This window comes from Eriocheir sinensis, chromosome 14 (assembly GCF_024679095.1).
Source record: "Eriocheir sinensis breed Jianghai 21 chromosome 14, ASM2467909v1, whole genome shotgun sequence".
Taxonomy (NCBI): domain Eukaryota; kingdom Metazoa; phylum Arthropoda; class Malacostraca; order Decapoda; family Varunidae; genus Eriocheir; species Eriocheir sinensis.
Window position 1 is genome coordinate 15,880,934 of NC_066522.1, and position 20,564 is coordinate 15,901,497.

Consider the following 20,564-nt stretch of genomic DNA (forward strand, 5'->3'; position numbering starts at 1 on the left):
AAGAATGAAAGGAGGATATGAAAGGGATAAAGATATGAATGACGATGAATGAAGAAAGTCACGTCAGGAAGGAGTAGATCAGCAGGAAGAGCGATAAGGTAGGAAAGAAGAAAGCGTAGAATGCCCACCTTTCGTTAAATAGCATCCTTGTAAAAAACTTCAAAAGCAATAAACATAATGAGTTCAATTGGCAATACAAAAATGTGACTTCAGGCCGACGAGGGCAGTAATTAGTCGGCAAAATTGCGAGGTTGGAGAGCATGACCTTCCCTTTTTTCGACAAATTAATTCGACTTGATGATGACCGCAATCTTGGAAACCACACTCGGGTAATTTCAGTTATTAATTAAGGTAAGAATCTTTTAGAGCGAAAAAATTTGCTTAATTCCATGCAGGTCTTCTTTTCCTACTTGTTTTTTTATTAGTTCACGGAGATAATAAGAATGGATAGACGGATTGCATCTTAGTATTGCTGCACGTGTGGAGAAGCGAATACACGAACAAGTGATATTGGAAAAAAAATCGATAGAGTTTCAGCTGATGTTGCCATGCACTAGCTTAACAGACTTAGAAAACATTAACAAAGTCCCTCAATATTTATCATGCTGGAGAGAAGCGTGTTTTAGCCCCGATAAGGTATCGTGATCTTCTACAACTTAGTGCTATCGTGGCCCCAGAGAGCAACCGCGTCATTAAAAATTCGCCAAAAAATCCTTCACCGATTTTAATATTTTTCTCCATTAAAAACTAATTAAAATTCCTTAATATTAGGCGAGATGTTATTGAAAGTTGAGTGAATCTTAGTATTTAATTATCTATTTTACAAACAAATAACCTACGAAAGTGGTATGTAAAATATATATATAAAAAATACTCGGCGAATCCTCGGTCTTTTGACTAGAGGGTGGTCTTGTGCACAGGAATTGTGGGTTCCTGGTCTCTGTAGGAGTTCTGTTGTAGGAAAATAAAGTTGGGGAAGTTTTTACCTCGAAATTCATATCCCGTTTACAAAAGTTAATGGGGTTGCTTAACTAATTATAGATCGACATGAAGATTTGCATGCCAGTGCCCATGTGATCTGGGACACTCCAAACATAAAAATATAATTCAACCGGAATGCTGTCATTAAGAGCATGCCTCGTCCATATCGCGAGCAAGGCAGGGCACGACGAAACCTGAAAGGGCAAGGAAACGCAAGGTTAGGAAAAACACTCCTGTTGGTACACGCGGCACTACTGGACATTCTCTTAAGGTTTATCGCGTCTGCAAAGGATCTGGCTACGGTGCCTATTGGTCTTAATAACATATCTGTAATACACTAGTCAGTATATGAATAAATATATACTATTCACATTAATAATATATATACTCACATGGTATTGTGGTGCCCAGAAAGCAACCGAAAGTGCAGTTGCAGTTGTGACGAGATGAGCGCCAGAATGTGCGGCGCAGGCAGGCTAAGGGCTCTGACAGGTGCCAAAATAACACGCGACGGACCGATAACCAAGAAATCACCGCGTGGCTGGGAGAGGCTTAAAAGAGCGTGTTTGTGCTTGCGCGTGGTTGTCTTTTGGTGTCCACGATACCTCTCCAAGGTTAAGGGACAGAAAACACTAACCTACGAGGGGACAAGGTAAAGCACCAACCTGACCAGCCGCGAGCAGGTGGAGACACATCCTGGGCACTTACCTGAAATAAGAAGGTGACGGCATTAGTAAACAAGTCGGAGTAAACAATTGTAATGTCTGTGTATAGCTGAACATTCTGATGCACTGAGAGTATCAATTGCGTGGAAAACTTTATTTGCATGAATTTTCTGCCAACTTAACTGAGATATATGTAAATAATTCTTGAAATTTTCTCCAACTTAAAAAAATAGTTGTTTGAGATGTTAATGATGCAATGATTGTTGTATTACCGAGTGTCAATTTGAACGTTATAAAATAGATCTATCTACTTGAGGCGGAAACCAAAGAGAACCTCACAAACAGCCTTACAGTCCTACTCTATGAAGGAACGTCAAAGATTTCTGTCAGCACAAGAACCGAAGAGGAAAATCGTACTAGTTCAAAAGACGCGAGTTAAAAGTTTTCCTTCTTTCTTCAGTTCGGCTTTTCCCCCGCCCTCGCTGCCCCGGTCGTTACTGATCCCTTCCCCTTCCTCTTCTTTCCACTTCCTGACACGTGATCTCAGTTTCCGTCCCCTCTTTATTGCAAGCCCTGACGACGCATTTTTTCGCTTCCTTTTCTTTGGGTCTTCTTTCAATCGCGCTCTGGAAAACACCGGAGTAATGGGACTCGCCTCCACCAAGAGTCAGGTTGCACTGTTTTGTTGAACTCTTGAGACGAAGGAAAGAATTGAATTATTTTACGGCCAAAACAGCAACAAACCGGAACGCTGACGTGAGCTTGAAAAACGAAAGGTAAAAGATGGGGTGTTTTTTTATGTGCTTGTAAAAAAATATGTACAGGATGTTTTATATGCATTGGAATTCGCTGTATAGACACTTACGTCACGGAACTGCTGACCTAAAAGCTTTTCAATCGAGACAAACGCAATAAATATTCCCACCCTCGGTCCTGTTAGATGACACAACCATATTTCATTCCTATACCCGGCTTGGCGAACCTAAGCTTTCGAAAACGGAGACTAATAACCTGTTAACACTTATCAAATCAAACAATGCATAGGATAACGGGATCGATTGCATTCTGAGCAGCACCATTTACTAATTTTTCCTGTGAATATTCCTCCACCATACATTTAATCTTTTAGAATATACACATACACATAACATTTACCCCCGAGAAAAATACAGTTAATCCTCCTCCTCCTCCTCCTCCTCCTCCTCGCCTCTAGGTCATTAAAGCAGCCATTCTCATTCAGGTAACTGCGCCGCTAATGCTCCTCTCAACCTTCAACCACAACCACAATCTCCTCCTTTTTCTCCTCCTCCTCCTCCTCCTCCTCCTCCTCCTTCTCCCTTCTTCCCTCTGTTTCTTTAGCCGCAGTGTTTACCTCCTTTGCCCATACACTTTTCCCCGCGAAGTTTATGCTCGCTGAATCAAACTTTCTCTCTCAAGTTTTAACACATCCAATAACGTGATTCGCCGAGAAAGACGGGAGGCTCGCAGACCGAATACCTACTTTGTTAAACGAACTAGCATTCAGTTCTCGGGGACGCTGATGTTTTAAATTATACGCTGCTCTGTTAAGAAAAGTTGTAACGTTAGTCTTCTTTTCCCTGTGTGACTTTGCCGTGATGAACGACTTATTGGTTAGTATTCACCTCAGTAACAGATAAAAGGAAGAAGTTCAAGAGTATGGCCGCGTCACTTCGATAAACAAATGAAGCTGTAACGAATTATAGCGTTAATCTTTTCCCTCTATTACTTTGCTTTGGCGAGTGATTAATTAGTTAATAGTTCACCTCAGTAACAGATAAATAAAGAAGTGCAAAAGTAATGGCCGCGTCACTTCAATAAACAAATGAAGTTCTTTTATGCAGTGGTGAGTCACTTCGACAAACAAGGAAAGTGTACGGAAAGGTTAATCAGTCGAATCAATGCGATACAAAATTTGAAACATTAAGCGATTGAGAAAAGTGTACGGAATGGCCAGTCATCCAATTCAGTTCAAAAGACAAATGAATAAAGTGCTAGATAATGAACGTCCCTTCGATAAACAAAAGAAATTCATTCGTGTATAAATCATTTCAACAGACAAATGAGGGCATGGCGAGTCTTTGTTTGCCTGGCGACGAAAGACTCTTGTTGTGTAACCCTCTTTCCTGTAGCCCCGTGTGCCTCTCTCTCCTCTTTAACACACAATGGATGTGTGAAGCCACTCATCCACCTGCTGCAGAGTGGCGTCGCAGCAGACCGGTGCGTTGAACAATGACACATAACACTCTTATATAACAGCGATTCCAGGCGTCCGTCAGGTGAATTGCATAACAAACGAAAAAACAATTGCAACATAGCTACAGGAGAGAGACAAACGAGAGTGAAGATTGTGTAAAATTGTGAACAAACATGACTTCTTTAATGATTCAAAATGGTTTTCCCTTGAATAAAGAAACCCAAACTATACAGAACTATAAAAAATGGAAAATTAACATTACTAACAACAACAACAATAATAATAATAATAATAATAATAATAATAATAATAATAATAATAATAATAATAATAATAATAATAATAATAATAATAATAATAATAATAATAATAATAATAATAATAATAATAATAACCTTGCAATTAGCCAAAACAGAATAAGAACAGTCAAATACGTAAAGTCTATATGAATAATTCAGTGACACCAGCGGGGTTAATTGAAAATGATACTTATATTTATAGACTTCTAAGTAACGCTTCATACTTTCAGGATATATCAAAAACCATTTCAACTAAACAAGAGGTAAATATTTGTGAACTGTAAGCTTGGGTCATGTTGAAAGCGTTTAATGGTATAATTCTAGACGTTGTAAGACCTTTTCTTTACCCTTGAACTGTCTCCTTTACTGGTCTTTGAACTCCTTTCTCTACTGTATAAAAGAAAAACCAAAGTTTGGAGAGTTTGGTTTAGTCGGCGCAACATCTGAAGTCATATGCAGGAGAGAGACAGAAGGGGAAGGAATTATAGGAGAAGGGAACAGATCCCAGGAGACGGGACACAACCCCCGATTAATATCTGGTATCCATTCACTGTTAGGTGGACAGGGGCGTAGGGTATCGGAAAAGCCGCCCAAATTTTTCCACTCCGCCCGGAAAATGTGAACTAGGAAATCTGGACAGTGAGTGATTCGTTATTTTTTCACGATTGTAGGAAAGTGTACTGCTTGAACATTATATATCAGCTTCTTCGTAAGTCATGTACCCACCCGTGGCCATTAAAGAAACAGTTCATTTTTTAAGTTAACTCAACACAGGAAAATCATTGAAAAAGAACTGGCTTTCTGGAGACTGAGCCTCTGAAGTGAAGTTTCCTGACAATCTTGACAAGCATTGACCATCGAGACACGAGCTGCCTCTCAGTGGACGGCTCGTGTTCCGCCTCTGGCCACGCTTAATCAGCTTTGTTGACGTGCAGGCAGAGGAAATGATTGGCTGGGGACACATTGACCTCCGTGCCTCGGGAGTAAGACACTTCCGACTAAAACTCATCTTCTTCACTTCCTTCTTCAGCCCTTATTCCTCCTTATTCTTTTCAACCCTTTTTCTTCATTAACATTTTCACATATCGATCTGAGAAGGCTCCCGTAGAAGTTGTAGTGATTTTCATCGGTGGTTTCATGAGCGTAATGGTGGTTTAACAAGGTTTCTGAGCCATGAACCGGCAACACATTCATGAGAATCAGACTAACCTTCTCTGTGGCCTTTGAAAATCAGTGTAGCGGAAGATCGACGCGTTGGAGAATACGAGTTTCAGCATCACATAGTAAATCTTCAGCCCTTCATATAGTATTCATTCATATTTATTTATTCATATATTATTCATGCACTCTAGTTTAAAATTCTATATATCATGACCGTCTTTATAAACGAAACTTACAAAACTGAATCGCTTTTGTTATATACACACGTCAGCATGAAAAGAAAGTGAATAAGCTGCCAACACAGTAAAGTGAGGCTCGACATTCATGCGTCGGGACTTGGCTTTCGGGGTCGTGGAAATTAAGCAACAGATCCTCTTTTCCGGCACCAAAGGAACCGCCTCCAGGGCATTAGCGACCAAAGATCCCCAGCGTGAGAGGCGTGAAGGTCGCCGCTCCCAGCCGCGCGTGTGATGGCCGGGGCGCCGCGTGACAGGAAACACTTGGGATAACCTCAGCGTTTGATGTCCTGCATAATATTCATCAGAGGACCGAAAAAATTGCATACATCTGAAAACAAAAATATGCGGGTGTGTTTTTTTTTATATCTGGTGCTCTCGCTCTCGCTTCCTCTCCCTCTCCTTCAACCTCTACCTCTCTGCTTGTCGCCACACGTTAATTTTCCACTATTCAACTCACATTTTCATCTATTTTATTTTATTTAGATCATTTTAGATTATTTACATTTACAAACATTTTTCCTTTTTGCCGTTGAGCTGCTTCCTCCATTGCAGTTGAAAAAAAAGGGGGAAAAAAAGAAGAAGAAAAAAACAACTTATTGGAACGTAATAATATTTCGAAAGATAATTATTAGTTTGTTTCGTCATGACAGCAATTAATTTTCCGATAAAAACATAAAGAGGAAAAAAAAAGAAAAAAAATAATAACTCGCATCTGCCAATACCGCATCAGTTTCACGCAATTTCCGGCAGGTGAGAGGCTTCGTTACCCACCTGTCCAATTAGCGGTGACAGACAGGTGCGTGATTAGTCCCACAGGTCAGAGGCTCAACTGGCTTCCTAGGGGTTGCTAATCACCCTATATGTGCTACCCTCGTGACGCCCTAAATAGCAACCACTCCACCGGTCACGCCGAGGAGGGAAGGAAGGACGTGAAGATGTTCCCCTCATCGGCCTTTAGGAATCTTATTGATCAAAACGAGAATCTCTGCATCTTAAGGTCAACGCACTCGGAGGGGATAATCTTCCTTCCTGTCTGTATCTATGTCTGCCCTTGCATCAAGCTATCTATAATTATCCATGCACCACTCTATCCATATCTATGATACATCACTCTATATCTCACTATTTAACTACCTGTCTATCGAGAGAGAAAACCTTGGTGAAAAAATGATAAAAAAATGGTATTTCCCACTGAGTCTATTGCCATCATTAAAATATTTTGAGTTCCGGTCTCTCGTTGATATTTTTTCACATTTTGATTTTAATTTGCAATGGATATGTAAGGGTTATTTTTTTTTCAATGTTTTACCACTTCAGTTCGACATTGACAAGGTGATTACGCAGCGGGAAGGTTCAACTGTTTATATGTTTAACGCACAACTGTCACTTTTATTGTGTGTGTGTGTGTGCGTGTGCGTGTGTGTGTGTGTGTGTGTGTGTGTGTGTGTGTGTGTGTGTGTGTGTGTGTGTGTGTGTGTGTGACGTGGTTCTGCCCTGACGACAATCTTCAAACTCAAAGACACAAAAGACAAACACCTGAGGCCACACGTCACTGAAACCACATAACCTCAATTCTTTCCCTTTCTTTCATCATATCTTTCCTCTTCCTCCGCTTTCACCACTCGGAAACACAGAAGCCAGTCAGGTTTTCCTCCGCTTCTCTTCAACTGGTAAACATCTTGAGTGTGTCTGGTGGGGGAAAGAGGAGGAGGGGGAGGAGAGGGAGGAGAGGACCAGGCGGCGCGGTGTTGCGAGACGTCAAGTGGCTTCCAGTTACCAAGGACAAAAACTGCTGAGGAGTAAAAGGTGGCGGTGAGAAGGGACGTGTAATGTGTCGGGGGTGTCCTTCCTTCCTTCCTCGGTGACTCGGGTTCGTTCTACTTCATCAGAGGGTTAAAAAGAGTTAAATGTTTACTTCCTGTTGATGAGGAGGAAAGAGTTTAAGAGAGGCAGGTGTTAATTGCTGTAAGATATTGGGTGTCTAACTTTACCCCGTGACTTGGCTTCGTTCCACTTCATCAGACGGATAAGGAGAAGAAAATATTTACTTCCTGTTGATGAGGAGGAAAGAGTTTAAGACAGGCAGGTGTTAATTGTTGTGATGTGTCGGTTGTCTTCCTTTCCTCCGTGACTTGGTTTCGTTCCACTTCATCAGATGGATAAGGAGAGGAAAATATTTACTTCCTGTTCCCGATGACAAAATGCGTTGAGGAGAAAAAGATGATGTCGAGTGTTATTGTGTTGACTGTCCTTCCCCCTCGACTCGACTTCCCTCTACTTCATCAGAGGCTTGGAGAGATAGAGTTGTTTGCTTCTTGTTCCCGATGACAAAATGCGTTGAGGAGGGAAAGAAAGTGTTGAATGTTGTGGTGTCGACTGTCCTTCTTCCGTCACTTGGTCTTCACTCATCGGCATTTTGCAGAGACTGAAAAATTTACTTAAGTTCCCGATGACAAAATGCGTTGAGGAGAGAAATAAGATATGGAAAGTTACGTTGTTCGGTGTAGTCCTTTCGTCACTTGGTCTCACTCCATCGGCTGTTTGAAGAGGCTGAAAAGTTTACTTCCCATTCCTTATGACAAAATGCGTTGAAGAGAGGGAGAGAAAGAAGGAGTGGAAAGTTGTTTTGATCGGTTTCCTTCTTCCTTACCTTCGAGCTTAAAAAGAGTGAAGGCTTTATAAACAAACGAAGATAACCTAGTAAATTCCCAGGTGATTTTAAACATCTTAAGTGAGCGATAGACAGAATGATGACCTCCAGAACGCAACCTTGTAGTACTTTAACTTTCTAAACACCATAAGGAAATGAAAGTCTACGTACATAAAACAATACTAACACCATATATATAGAACATTAATTTGATGGGGTGTGATTCGGAAACGGTTACAGTAACTACTATTAACCAACATCTATTAACATGCAGTGGAGTTTTTATACGAAGAAAAAGTAAAGCAATTTCACTTAAAACTCACTTCCTTGTATGATAGCGGCGTGCTGGGGGCGATTTTCTTTTTCGTGCGGTGGCCTTTGGAGTATAATTTAATTTCATCCGCTTTTACCTTACCTCTCCAGGGCATTATTAACCTCAGCTTCCTTGCCTGGCTCCCCTCGCTACCTGTTGTCTTCTATGGGAGCTGATGTGAAGTGGTGACCTTGTTTTCTCTGTTCTCCTTAGACCTTGGGAAATCATATCTTTTTTTTTCTCCCTTCCTTTTTACAAGATTTAAACGCACTGTAATACAAAAAAGAGGAATATTGTTTTTTTTCTTTCTTCAACGCTTACGGATATTCATTTCTCGCTACCCTGTCACTATTTTTTTCTCTCCGTTTTCCTTGACCTTTTTGAAGTCGTGTCTTTTCTCTTCCTTTTTTCAAGGTTTAAACGCACCGTGGCTGGCTCGCAACAATACGAGGCTGAGGATTTCTTTTTTCCTTTAATACCTACCTACGGGTACTTATTTCCCTACCCTACAATATTTTTTCTCCAGTTTCCGTAACACTTGGGATATCGTGTCTACTTGTCTTCCGGTTTTAAAGTATATCAACACAACATGGCTGGCTTCCCTTGCTACACAACAGAGCTGGGAAATATTATAGGGCCGTATTACTAAACATTTCGTTGCCCAAGTTCACATATTTGACAAGGCTTTCGTTGGAGTTTGGGGCATTTCCAGGATTAATTTTATGGCCCTGGTGGTAGTTTTATCCTTCTGTACCGTGAACCTAAAGAAACACTCTTTAGAACCTGATTGACCCCCTCTTTGACCTTTAGAAATAGCTGATATAAAAAGCGAAAATATCTTATAATACCGACTTATGTTTTCTTCTTCAATCAAACTCCTATAGCTAGTCATTTCCCGCTAACCTATCAGTAATATCATATACGTAACGTGTTTTTCTTCTCTTCTTCTCGCACCTCCAGGCTTCAACCGCACCGTGCCCGGCTACCCTCGCTACCAGTACGTGGGGAACGAGACCATTGGCGAACATCACTTGGTTATCCGCGGCGCCACGCTGGAGGACGAGGGAGAGTACGAGTGCCAGGTTGGACCCACCGCGACCCAGGAGGCTATCTGGTCCGGCGCCAACGTGACTGTCATGAGTGAGTACTAGTAAGATTAGGTTAAGTTAGGTTAGGTTTGGTTGGGTTAGGTCAGGACGAGGTGGATAGAAGGGATGACTGTTGGGTAGGATGTAGCTTTAAGTGAGGTCTTAGCGTAAAAGGACTAAATCATCAACCTATGAATCTACGGTACTGTTTGTTTTGCATTCATGATCAAAATGGTGAGGTTAGCTTGGGTTAGGATGAGACGGAAGGAAGGAAGAGATGACTGTAGGGTAAGAGATAAATTTAGGTGAAGTCTCGGAGTAAAGGGACTAGAAGTTCGATAAGTTTATTCTTGTTTCTTTTACACGGATCAAAATTGTTAGGTAGGTTAAGTTAGATTAGGTTTGGTCGGGGTAGCAGAAAGGAAGAGACGACTATTAAGGAGGATGTGAATCTAAGTGTCGTCCTGTCGAAAAAGAGACTAGAACTATGACTCGTAAATCTAGTCTTTTTTTCCTTTTGCATTTATGATCAAACTGAAACACACGGTACACACTATGCTTATTCTTCCTCTTCCTTATACGGTGTGAACGAAACATAGACGCCTCGAAACACATGAAAGTTGGAAAGTTTCGTTTAGTCGGCGCAACATCTGTGGTCATATGCCGCCGACTCTGATAACTCGGATAATGTACGCAGGCCATGAACCGCGTGGTAATGGGCTCGCTAGGGTTAATGGGCCATAAGGGCATAATAAAGAGCTCAGCGTAAGCCCACTATTTCATCCTGTTTCAAAATATTGGGCTCGGAAGCGGAATCAATGTTGGTGTGCATGTGATCAAGGCCGCGAGTCGGGTGGTGATGTAGAGATAGCGGTCATCATTTGATCTTACTTTAGCACACTGGGCCTGAATGCGAAATTAATGATAGGATGATAAACACGGGCGATATAGTTTGTGTTCGTTACCCAGCTTGTTTAGTACGATATAATCACAGGCAATGTAGAGCCTAATATTGTTCGTTACTCACCATATATTTTTTTACATCAGGGGAAGCAGATAACAGCAAACAAAACAGTGCGGTAATCACAGGCGTTGTAGAGACCAGTATTGTTCGTTACCCAGCACTTATTTCTACGCCAGAGGGAGTCAATAACAAAAACAAAAACGGGAAATAAAGTCCGCCAAACTATTACTCTTCCCCCGAAAAAAGTGATGGAGAATGGAGTATAAATCATCATCTCTCATCATAAATCATCAGCTCTTGCATCAATCTGTTCCACAACGCGTGTATATGTAGTGAGAACGGTCGCCATAGCAAACAAAAACCGGGGGAAAAAAAGCCCAAAATCTACTACTTCTCCTCCTAAATAATTGATGGAGAATGGCAACAAATCATCATATTACAAACTCTTGCATCAATCTATTCCACAACGCGTGTTTATGTAGTAAGAACGGTCGCCATAGCAAACAAAAACCGGGGAAATAAAGCCAACCAATCTATTTTTTCTCCCCCTAAATAAGTGATGGAGAATGGCGTACAAATCATCATAACACAATCTCTTTCATCAATCTATTTCACAACCCGTATTTATGGACAATACTAATGAAAGCAGTTGCCACAATTCCATCACTAGTTGCTGTTTACGTGATTAGTTAAAGCTTGTGGCTGCTTCTCAGGTGAACATCCCACATTACCTGGAAACAAGCTATCGATTTTTTTTCTCTACCTCTTTCTCTTTGTCCTAACTCTCTATCATTCCATCCCTTCCTATTTTAGTTTCCCTTTTCACCCTGCTTTCTTCCTCTTCCTCTCCTCTCTTCGTCCTTTTCCTCTGCCTTTCCTTCCTTCATTCTTTTTCTTCCCTTTTACCTTCCTTCCAATCGTAATACCTCCTTTCTCTCTTCCCTTTCCATTCCCAATAATTCCCTGGACAACCTAAGTAGGTAGGTCAGTGGTTAGGGTTACCAGGAACACCACCATTGACATACAAACCATAAGAAAACTTTGGTAATGATGATACTGGGAATTGGTCTTTACTGGAACATGCTGAAGTGGTTGCGGTAAAAGTTGAGTATAATGGAGCACGAAAAACAAGGTTGGCATTATGTGAAGCAGATGTGGAGGCGTGGCGCAGAGAGGATATGGACGGTGGCTTTGAATGGCATTATCCCCGGAAAGACGAAAACAACCCCGTGTGAGATAATTTCGCCCTAACAACACGCAACAATAACAACAACACTCCCTGCTGATGTGCGTTGTATTCCGTGTTTTTCGCTGTAAGTGGCAATAACAAGGCAAGAGTTAATTTGGGCGGTGATATTACGGGTGCGACCGCCACCACGCACAACAGAGGTGGAACAAGTGAACACGACATCATAAATAGAGAGAGGAAGATGAAAAAACGAAGCTGGACAAATGGAAAACAGAAGTGGATACCGTGGGTGGAAATATTATGGAAACTACCGCCATCACGCACAACAGAGGTAGAACAAGTGAACACGAGATGATAAGTAGAGAGAAAGAGATGAAAAAAAGATGCTGGACAGATGAAAAACAAAAGAGAGTGCACTGAGTAGTAATGGTATAAAAAGAACCACTTATAATGGAGGAAATACAAGTGGTCACGAGATTATAAATAGAAAGAGGAAGATGTAAAAACAGAAGCTGGACAGATGAAAAAAGAAAGAGGGTGCACTGGGAGGTGAGAATATGAGAACACAAACACAGACAATACAAGGCGGTCAGGACAAGTGAAGATATGAATGTAGACAGAGGGAGGAGAGTTAAAAGGAGGAGCTAGACATATAAAAAACAGAAGAGAATGCCCTGGGTGGTAATATTACGAGAATCAATTACAACACACGACAGAGAAAGGGCAAGTAAACACAAGCTCGTAAGGAGAGAAAGGAAGATAAAAAAAAATGAGCTGGACAAATTAAGAGCACATAAGAGGGTGCCCTGGGTGGTGATATTACGAGAACCATTTACTAGACACAACAGAGGAAGGGCAAAGGAACACAAGCTCGTAAAAAGAGAAAGGAAGATTAAAAAAATGAGCAGGACAAATTAAGAGCACATAAGAGGGTGCCCTAGGTGGTGATATTATGAGAAGTACCAGACGCTATATAAACACCAGAAAGAGGTCAAGCGAGGTCAAGCGGGGAGCTGAACACCTTCAAAATAGATAGTTAATTTTGGTAATATAACAAGAAACAACACACGCAGCGAACTGAACGGCGGGACAGACATAAGAGGAAGATAAAGAAATTCATTACAGCCCAGCAAGACTCATATTCTCAAGCATTTCAGGACGTATACTACATCCTCTCCTCCCGAAACTGACCTCTCTTTCGGCCACCTCTTTTGATTCTTTTTTGTAGGAGCAGCGAGTAGCGGGCTTTTTATTATTGTTTCCTTTTTTGCGCCCTTGAGCTGTCTCCTTTGTTGTAAAAAAAAAATCCAGAGTTGAAAAGGCATTCCTAATGGTTATGTTAGTACTCACACCAGTAGTTTTATGAGCCTAGTGATACTCTGACAAGGCATCTGCACCATGAACGTGAAGAGCACTCACTAGAACCCGACTGATCTCCGTTGTGCCCTTTGGAAATAATTCTTGCGAGTCTCTGAGAATACGGCCTCATATCAACTAAGTGTTCCCGTCACTATTTACAAGAACTAGTCGTTGAAAGTGGAGAAAGAAAACGGGGAGATAGACACAACTCGGTCTTCATCTACCACTTGACGGATCGCTTCACTGAGACATGAAGCATTATTAAAGATACATCTGCCCCACTTCCTGCTCAGCCTCCCGTCGTCATGGCAACCGTCTTGAGCCCCCGGGCCTCTCCCTCCTCCTCCTCCTCCTCTCTCTCTCTCTCTCTCTCTCTCTCTCTCTCTCTCTCTCTCTCTCTCTCTCTCTCTCTCTCTCTCTCTCTCTCTCTCTCTCTCTCTCTCTCTCTCTCTCTCTCTCTCTCTCTCTCTCTCTCTCTCTCTCTCTCCGCTCGTTTTTCAATCCATTCATTCCCTTTCATATTCATTTCTACAACTTCTCTTTCTCTCTCCACCACCTTATCCTCTTAATCTTTCTTTCTCTCTTTCTTTAACGGTCTGATCCTTTCGAAAGACTTCTGATCTCTTCCATCTCTTGCATCATCTTATCTTCCCGTTCTCTCCCTTCCCCTCAGCCTCCAGTTCTTTTCCGTTTCACCCTCAGGAAATCTTGTCACATCCGTCAAGATCTAGGAGTCTTATTTTCCACCCTCTATTTCTTCCCGTGTGGCTCGAGGGAGGGAGGGAAGAAGGGATACGTGAGGCAAACATCATTACCTAACAAATCCCTCTTAGTTGTCTTTCTTTCTTTATTACTTATCTTCCTTTTGTGGTACCGGAAGGATGGCTAGTTTCTCTATGTCTTCTTGTTTCCTCTCGGTGTCAAACGGAAGGAAGAAAGGAAGGGCAAGCAAGGCAAGGCACGTGAGGCCGCCAACACGCTCCTGACTGCACCGGGATCACATATTACGACAGAGAGCGAACCAGCGTTGCCAGATTGTCGTACTCTGATCAAATGCGATGCGATGTATACGATAATTTGGCAACGATGGAAGGAACACATACCCATTCCAGTCCCTTAAATGCAGGCTGTCCACACCGGGTAAACAAACAGTCCGACCTCGTTAAAGCATTCAGTCACCCGTGTTTCTCCTCTCTCTTCTCATCCTCATCCTCCTACTCCTCCCTCTCCGTCTCCCGTCTCTGTTTCCTCACTCACAGTCTCTCGGGTAACTATGATTCTCCTCGCTCCCCCTCCATTCCACACATCTCTCCCCCACCATCTGTGTTTCCTCCTTCCTCTTCCTCCTCCTCCTCCTCGCATTTTCTCAGTCATCCGTTATTTGTTGACCTCTTATTTCCTCCACTTTACTTTTGTTTCATCATTCTACCCTCGCATTTCTTCCGTTCTCTCTTCCTTCTTTCATTTCTTCATTCATTCGTACCTTCCTTCCTTGTTTCCTTGCTTTCTTTCCTGTTCCTTCCATTGTTCCCTCTTTTTTTTATCTACGTCCATTTATCCATCCTTCTCTTTCCCTACGCTGTTTCCTTTTGGCACTTCTACTTTGATCTTCCTTTCTTCCCTCTTTCATTCCTTTTTCTTTCATGGATTCCTACTTTCCTTCCTCGTTTTCTTTCTTTCTTCTTCCATTCCACCATTCCCTGTCCCTTTCCCCTTATGTCCATTTATCAATCCCTCCTAACCATCCCTGCCTTTCTTCCTTCACAAATTCCTCCTTCAGTATACTAAATTCTCCCTTCACTCCTTCTCTTCCCTGCTCTTCCTTCATTCATTCCTGCTTCATTACACTAAGCTCTCCTCTTTATAGTCTCACGGTTATCCATCCCACTATATCCCTTCCCCCCCCTTCCTTGCTCTAATCCTTCTCTCATCTCCTTCATTCTCCACTATATCTCCTCGACTCACGGTTCTCCTCTCTCCCTCTCCCCGACAGTTCCTCCACGCAAGATCGTCATGGTTGGCTGGGGCGACGGAGCACTGGTCGAAGTCACGCAGGGAACCAAGCTCAAACTGGAGTGCCTTCTGATGGACGCTAAGCCCGCCCCGACCGTCGCCTGGTACCGCAACACCCTCAGAATCGACCCCAGTAAGTGTTGATGTGTATACGAGCGAGTGTGTGTGGGTGGATGGGGGGGGGTGCGGGGGGGGGGGGTTGTGTGTGTGTGTGTGTGTGTGTGTGTGTGTGTGTGTGTGTGTGTGTGTTAGGAGAGAATTTATTTTTGAACCTGTTTTAGTAGATGGAGTTCTGAGTAGAAGCTTTACATTATTCTTCTCTGCAATATCCTTTTTTATTTATTTATTTTTTTTTTTTTACTTTTTGTTTGAAGGGAAATGTGTGAGTTTTATCTTTCCTCTTTTTTTTTTGTCTTTTTTATTATCTTCCTCCTCCATTTCTTTCTCTTCCTCTGTTTCTTCCTCCTTTACCTCCTCATCCTCTTCCTCTGTCTCTTCCTCCTCCTCCTCCTTCTTTTCCCTCCCTCTTTTTCTTATAATCTCTTTCTTTCTCAATATATGTTTTTCAGTTTCTTTTCATTTTTATTTTGTTTCCTAGCTCGTCTTCTTCTCTTCTTCTTCTTCTTCTTCTTTTTCTTCTCCTTCTTGTACATCATCTCCCTCTTTTTTTCTTATTCTTATTCTTCCTCCTCCTCCTCCACTACACATTTTCTTTTTCTTTTTATTTTATTTCCTAGCTCGTCTTCTTCTTCTTCTTCTTCTTCTTCTTCTTCTTCTTCTTGTACATCATCTTCCTCTTTTTTTTCTTTTTTTTCTTCTTCCTTCTCCTCCTCCGCTACACATGACTGCAGATCCACAAGTGCAACGAAAATAAAATAAAATACATCGCGAAGAATATAAAAAAAAACCTCCTCTTCTCGCTCTCCCAAGCTTCTGGATGCGCAGGAAACTAGAGATTTGCAGATTTCTTATTCCTCCGTCAACAACAACAACAACAACAACAACAACAACAACAACGCTAGGGCAGGAGAATATCACATAATACAGTAATATCTTAACAATAGATAGATAGATAGATGGATAATAGATAATACAGTAATATCTTAACAATGGATAGATAGATAGATGGATAATAGATAGATAGACAGATACCCGGCAGGCTTTCTGATGCACAGTGATCATTAATTTCTAGTTCAAATGACATGACGGTAATTATTAAGCGATCAAAGACGAATATTCATCATGATCGTTATCACTAGTAGTAGAGGTAGAAGTCGTAATAGTAGTAGTAATAGTAGTGGTGGTAGTGTTTTTTTTACAACAAAGGAGACAGTTCAAGGGCACAAAAAAAGGAAACAATAATAAAAAAAAAAGCCCGCTACTCGCTGCTCCTAGAAAGAATCCAAAGAGGTGGCCGAAAGAGAGGTCAATTTCGGGTGGTACAAGTAGTTTCGATTCTTACCATCCAACGTTATATTTTTCCTATTCGCATTATTTCCGGCGTTTCCTGAGCCACGAGTCGAGCAAAGAATCTTATTTCCGCCAAGGTGGAGTTGCTGCCGCCTGTCAGTATGCATTTTCCTCTTCTCTCACCAGCTCCTTCCTGCCCCTCGCCACTTTCCTTATCCCCTTCGCCACCTCTCCCTCCAGCTTCTTTCCGTCCGATAGCATCCCTCCACCCTTTCCTAGTCTCTGCCACCCTGTCCTCATTATTTTTAACTTCTTACAAACCCTGCTATGCCCTTTCCTGCCTCCTGCCACTTCCTTATCCGTTTCTTCACCCGCTCCATCTTATTTTCATCCAGTATCACCCTTACATCCTTTCCTACTTCCTGCTACCCTGTTTCCGTCCTTGCTAACCTCACCTCACATCCCCTGCTTTGCTCTCTTCACCCCTGCTACCTTTTTCCTGCCTCTGTTATCCTCCGTTCTCTTCTGCTATCTCTCTTCTCTTACCCTTCTATGCTTTCTTCCCTCCTGCTACTTTCTCCCCGCTCTGTTATAGTCTTATCTCTCTCTACACGCCCTCTCTGCTATCCCCTCTTTCAGTCCCTGCTCTTTTCTTCCTTTCCCTAACACTATTTCCGCTTCCATGTCCCTCTATCCTCGCCCTTACAAATTGCCTTTCACCTTGTCGCCCTTCCGGTAACCTAACCACTTTTCTTCCTGCCTTCCGCCACCACCACCACCTCCCCAGTCCCCCGTTCGTCTATCTTTGTGCTCCTCCCCGTACCCTTTGCCTCCCTCATTAGATTCCGGGCGGCAATAATGACACTTCTAAGAACACGGAAGTGGGTGCGAGAAGCGCGTGCAGGAAAAATGAATAATGAGAAAAAATGATGTTTTCGGAAGTTTTTTAATTGCGTCTCCGGAACTAAAAGCTGGTAATGAAAAGGTCCCTGGGCATACAACAGCGGAAGTCAATATACCCCTGCTCTTTTCTCCCCTCTCTCTGCTTCCTTTGTCTGTCTCACGCAATTAAGATAAAAGAGAGAGAATAAAAGTGACCGAAATTGCTAAAGTTTTGATGATCTTCCCGGAAGTGCAACGCCAAGGAGGAGGAGGAGGTCGCGAGAGGCAGGAGGAGAGGGCACGAGTTAAAAAAATTTCTATCGTAACTTTTGCTCAAATTTTCCACACCTTCCGGGAGATGAAAGGACGCCCGCCTGTTTGCATCCCGTGGCAGTGAGTGAGCGAGCGATCCCGACCTACTTACCTACCTACCTACCTACCTACCTACCTACCTATCTACGTACCGGCCTATCTGCCCACCTATTACATCATTCTCTGTCCCTCCCACACACTCACACTCACACACACACACACACACACACACACACACACACACACACACACAGCTGCAGGCTCAGTTTCCACACATGCACAAGCGATTTTCATGCTTGAAGAATCACAGATGTTGAGAAATTGTGATGTAAGTAATAATAATAACAACTGTAATAATAATAATAATAGTGATAGTGGAAATGTTTTTGATGATGATGATGAGTAAGAGGAGGAGGAGGAGGAGGATAAAAATAATAGTTGCTGTAAGGATATGAATAAGAGTTAGAAAAAGAAGGATAAATAGAGAAATAATAATAAGAAGAAGAAATAAGATAAAAGAAAAAAACACAACAAAATAAAGAAAAACAAGAAACACCACCACTTCCTACGATCTCTTACTTACACAATCATTAGCATTGAGAAAGTTGGAAAAAAGTTCAACTAACTACCAAAAACTCTACAATCGCATTCCCTCCATCATCTCACAACTTTCCCCGACCACCTCCACCACCACCACCACCACCACACGCCATCCTCCACTAAGCCATAAGAAGGATCGGAGTACCTGCGCTACTAACTACTCCCACTGCCATACCGCTAACAAGAAGCATAAAAAATTGACCTCTCTTTTGTCCATTCTTCACTATTTTCTTTTATGGGAGCAGCGATTAGCGGGCTTTTTTTCCTCGCTCATTTTTTTCTTGCCCTTGAGTTGTTTCGTTCACTGTATAAAAACAAACACCACAATGCCGCATGACCCGACCCATATCAACACCAGTAGTACCATTGACATCCATACCACTAACACCACCAACACCAACATCACCACCAATAACAACAACACCAAACCTATTCTTACGATCACAATCACCACCACCACCATAACCACCACCACCAGAACAAGAAACATAACATCATCACCATCAACACCACCAAAACTAACATCACCATCAACATCAACAACAACACTAAACCTATTACTACGATCACCACCACCAACAACAACATCAACAACAAGAAACCTAAAATCACCACCATCAACATCAACACTTCTTATCACCAACACCAACACTTCAAACACCGTAACAACCACACCCACATAACCTCCATTTCCACGCACCCACGCACGAACACTTCTTTCAAAACAAAACTTAAAATGGAAGACTTACAGGGAGTTTCGAACAAGCGTGGGAACTAAACCAGACGAGAGCCTCAGATTTTTTTTTATATCCTCTCTCTACATATTATATCCGTTTCAATACTCGGAAGTGATGCGGTGGCTGCTTTCTCTTCTCTCCCCTTCACTTTACGGGGTTGAGCAATGATTCCCTACAGAGGATTATGCTTAGTCTCTTTTATCCCCGCAAACAATGGAATGCACAATGTCTTTTTTTTCCGATGAAGACAAAGGAAGAGGAATATTAGATAAGAAAAAAAGCATGACGGATTCCTGTAACTCACTGCCTGTTCCTATAAATACAGCCAAATATGATACAAAAAAGGAATGATCGAGGTGCTTTGTGTGTGTGTGTGTGTGTGTGTGTGTGTGTGTGTGTGTGTGTGTGTGTGTGTGTGTGTGTGTGTGTGTGTGTGTGTAATAAATAACCCATGAGAACGTAAAACTCAATCACTTCCCAACTAAAAATCAAAAAACACTCGCTTGTTATGGCCAGTGCAGCAGACGTTCTATCCTTGCCTGTATATAGTTCTTCCCACAAGCCGTATTTTGAAGACCTGATCTCCCGGTGGCGAAGTAAAAATATCCCGATGTAGTCCAAAGGCTTTCAAAATATATTCCCCCTTCCGCCACTCTCTTTCCCTCAGCCCACGTTCTTTTCCTTTCCTCCCTCCCTCCCTTCATCCCTCCACCACGTCCATGAATAATATGCAGATATGCGGAAGAATTGGTCATGTGTTCCGGCCTTTTCCTCCTCCTCCTCCTCTCTCTCTCTCTCTCTCTCTCTCTCTCTCTCTCTCTCTCTCTCTCTCTCTCTCTCTCTCTCTCTCTCTCTCTCTCTCTCTCTCTCTCTCTCTCTCTCTCTCTCTCTCTCTCTCTCTCGTCCCCCGGCGACTTTGAAGTGCATGCGTGCCACTTCACAAAATCGCTTACAAAGAACTTTCATACAATTTTCCGACGTGCTCTTCATGGACAATTCAGATAAACAAGCAATCACGGAGAGGGGCTATATATAGATCCATTGAAATGACTTTATGACGAGCCAACTCTTGTCTAGCTTTTGTTTCCGAATACTCCAATTATGTTCAACTTCAAACGTTTCACGAGGGTCATTTTTTATTATTATCGGAAAAAATTACCTTCACTCACATCAAACAATACGCATTTTTTTATATCCTAACAGAGAAGAAAAAGACATCCCTGATTAAAGATGCAGCTGTTCTTTTGCATTCGTTTTGGATTTATCTCTCTATTTCAACTTAAAACAAGGATTCACAATTAATCTTTTGAAAATAATACCCACTCAGCATCATATTTTTTTTTATCATTGGGAAAAAGAAAACAAACAAACACACACACACACACACACACACACACACACACACACACACACACACACACACACACACACACACACACACACACACACACACACACACACACACACACACATACGCACATACACAC

General features: G+C 42.1%; 1 protein-coding gene across 1 annotated transcript in view; it reads left to right on the forward strand.

The window, feature by feature from the left end:
• The window catches only part of LOC126998559 (nephrin-like), a 94,793-nt gene that overhangs the window by 43,946 nt on the left and 30,283 nt on the right, over positions 1–20,564 (forward strand). The window contains exons 4-5 of the mRNA XM_050860344.1: positions 9,484–9,663; positions 15,117–15,269. Of these exons, the coding sequence (XP_050716301.1) occupies positions 9,484–9,663; positions 15,117–15,269 (333 nt within the window). The remainder of the gene's footprint in view (positions 1–9,483; positions 9,664–15,116; positions 15,270–20,564) is intronic.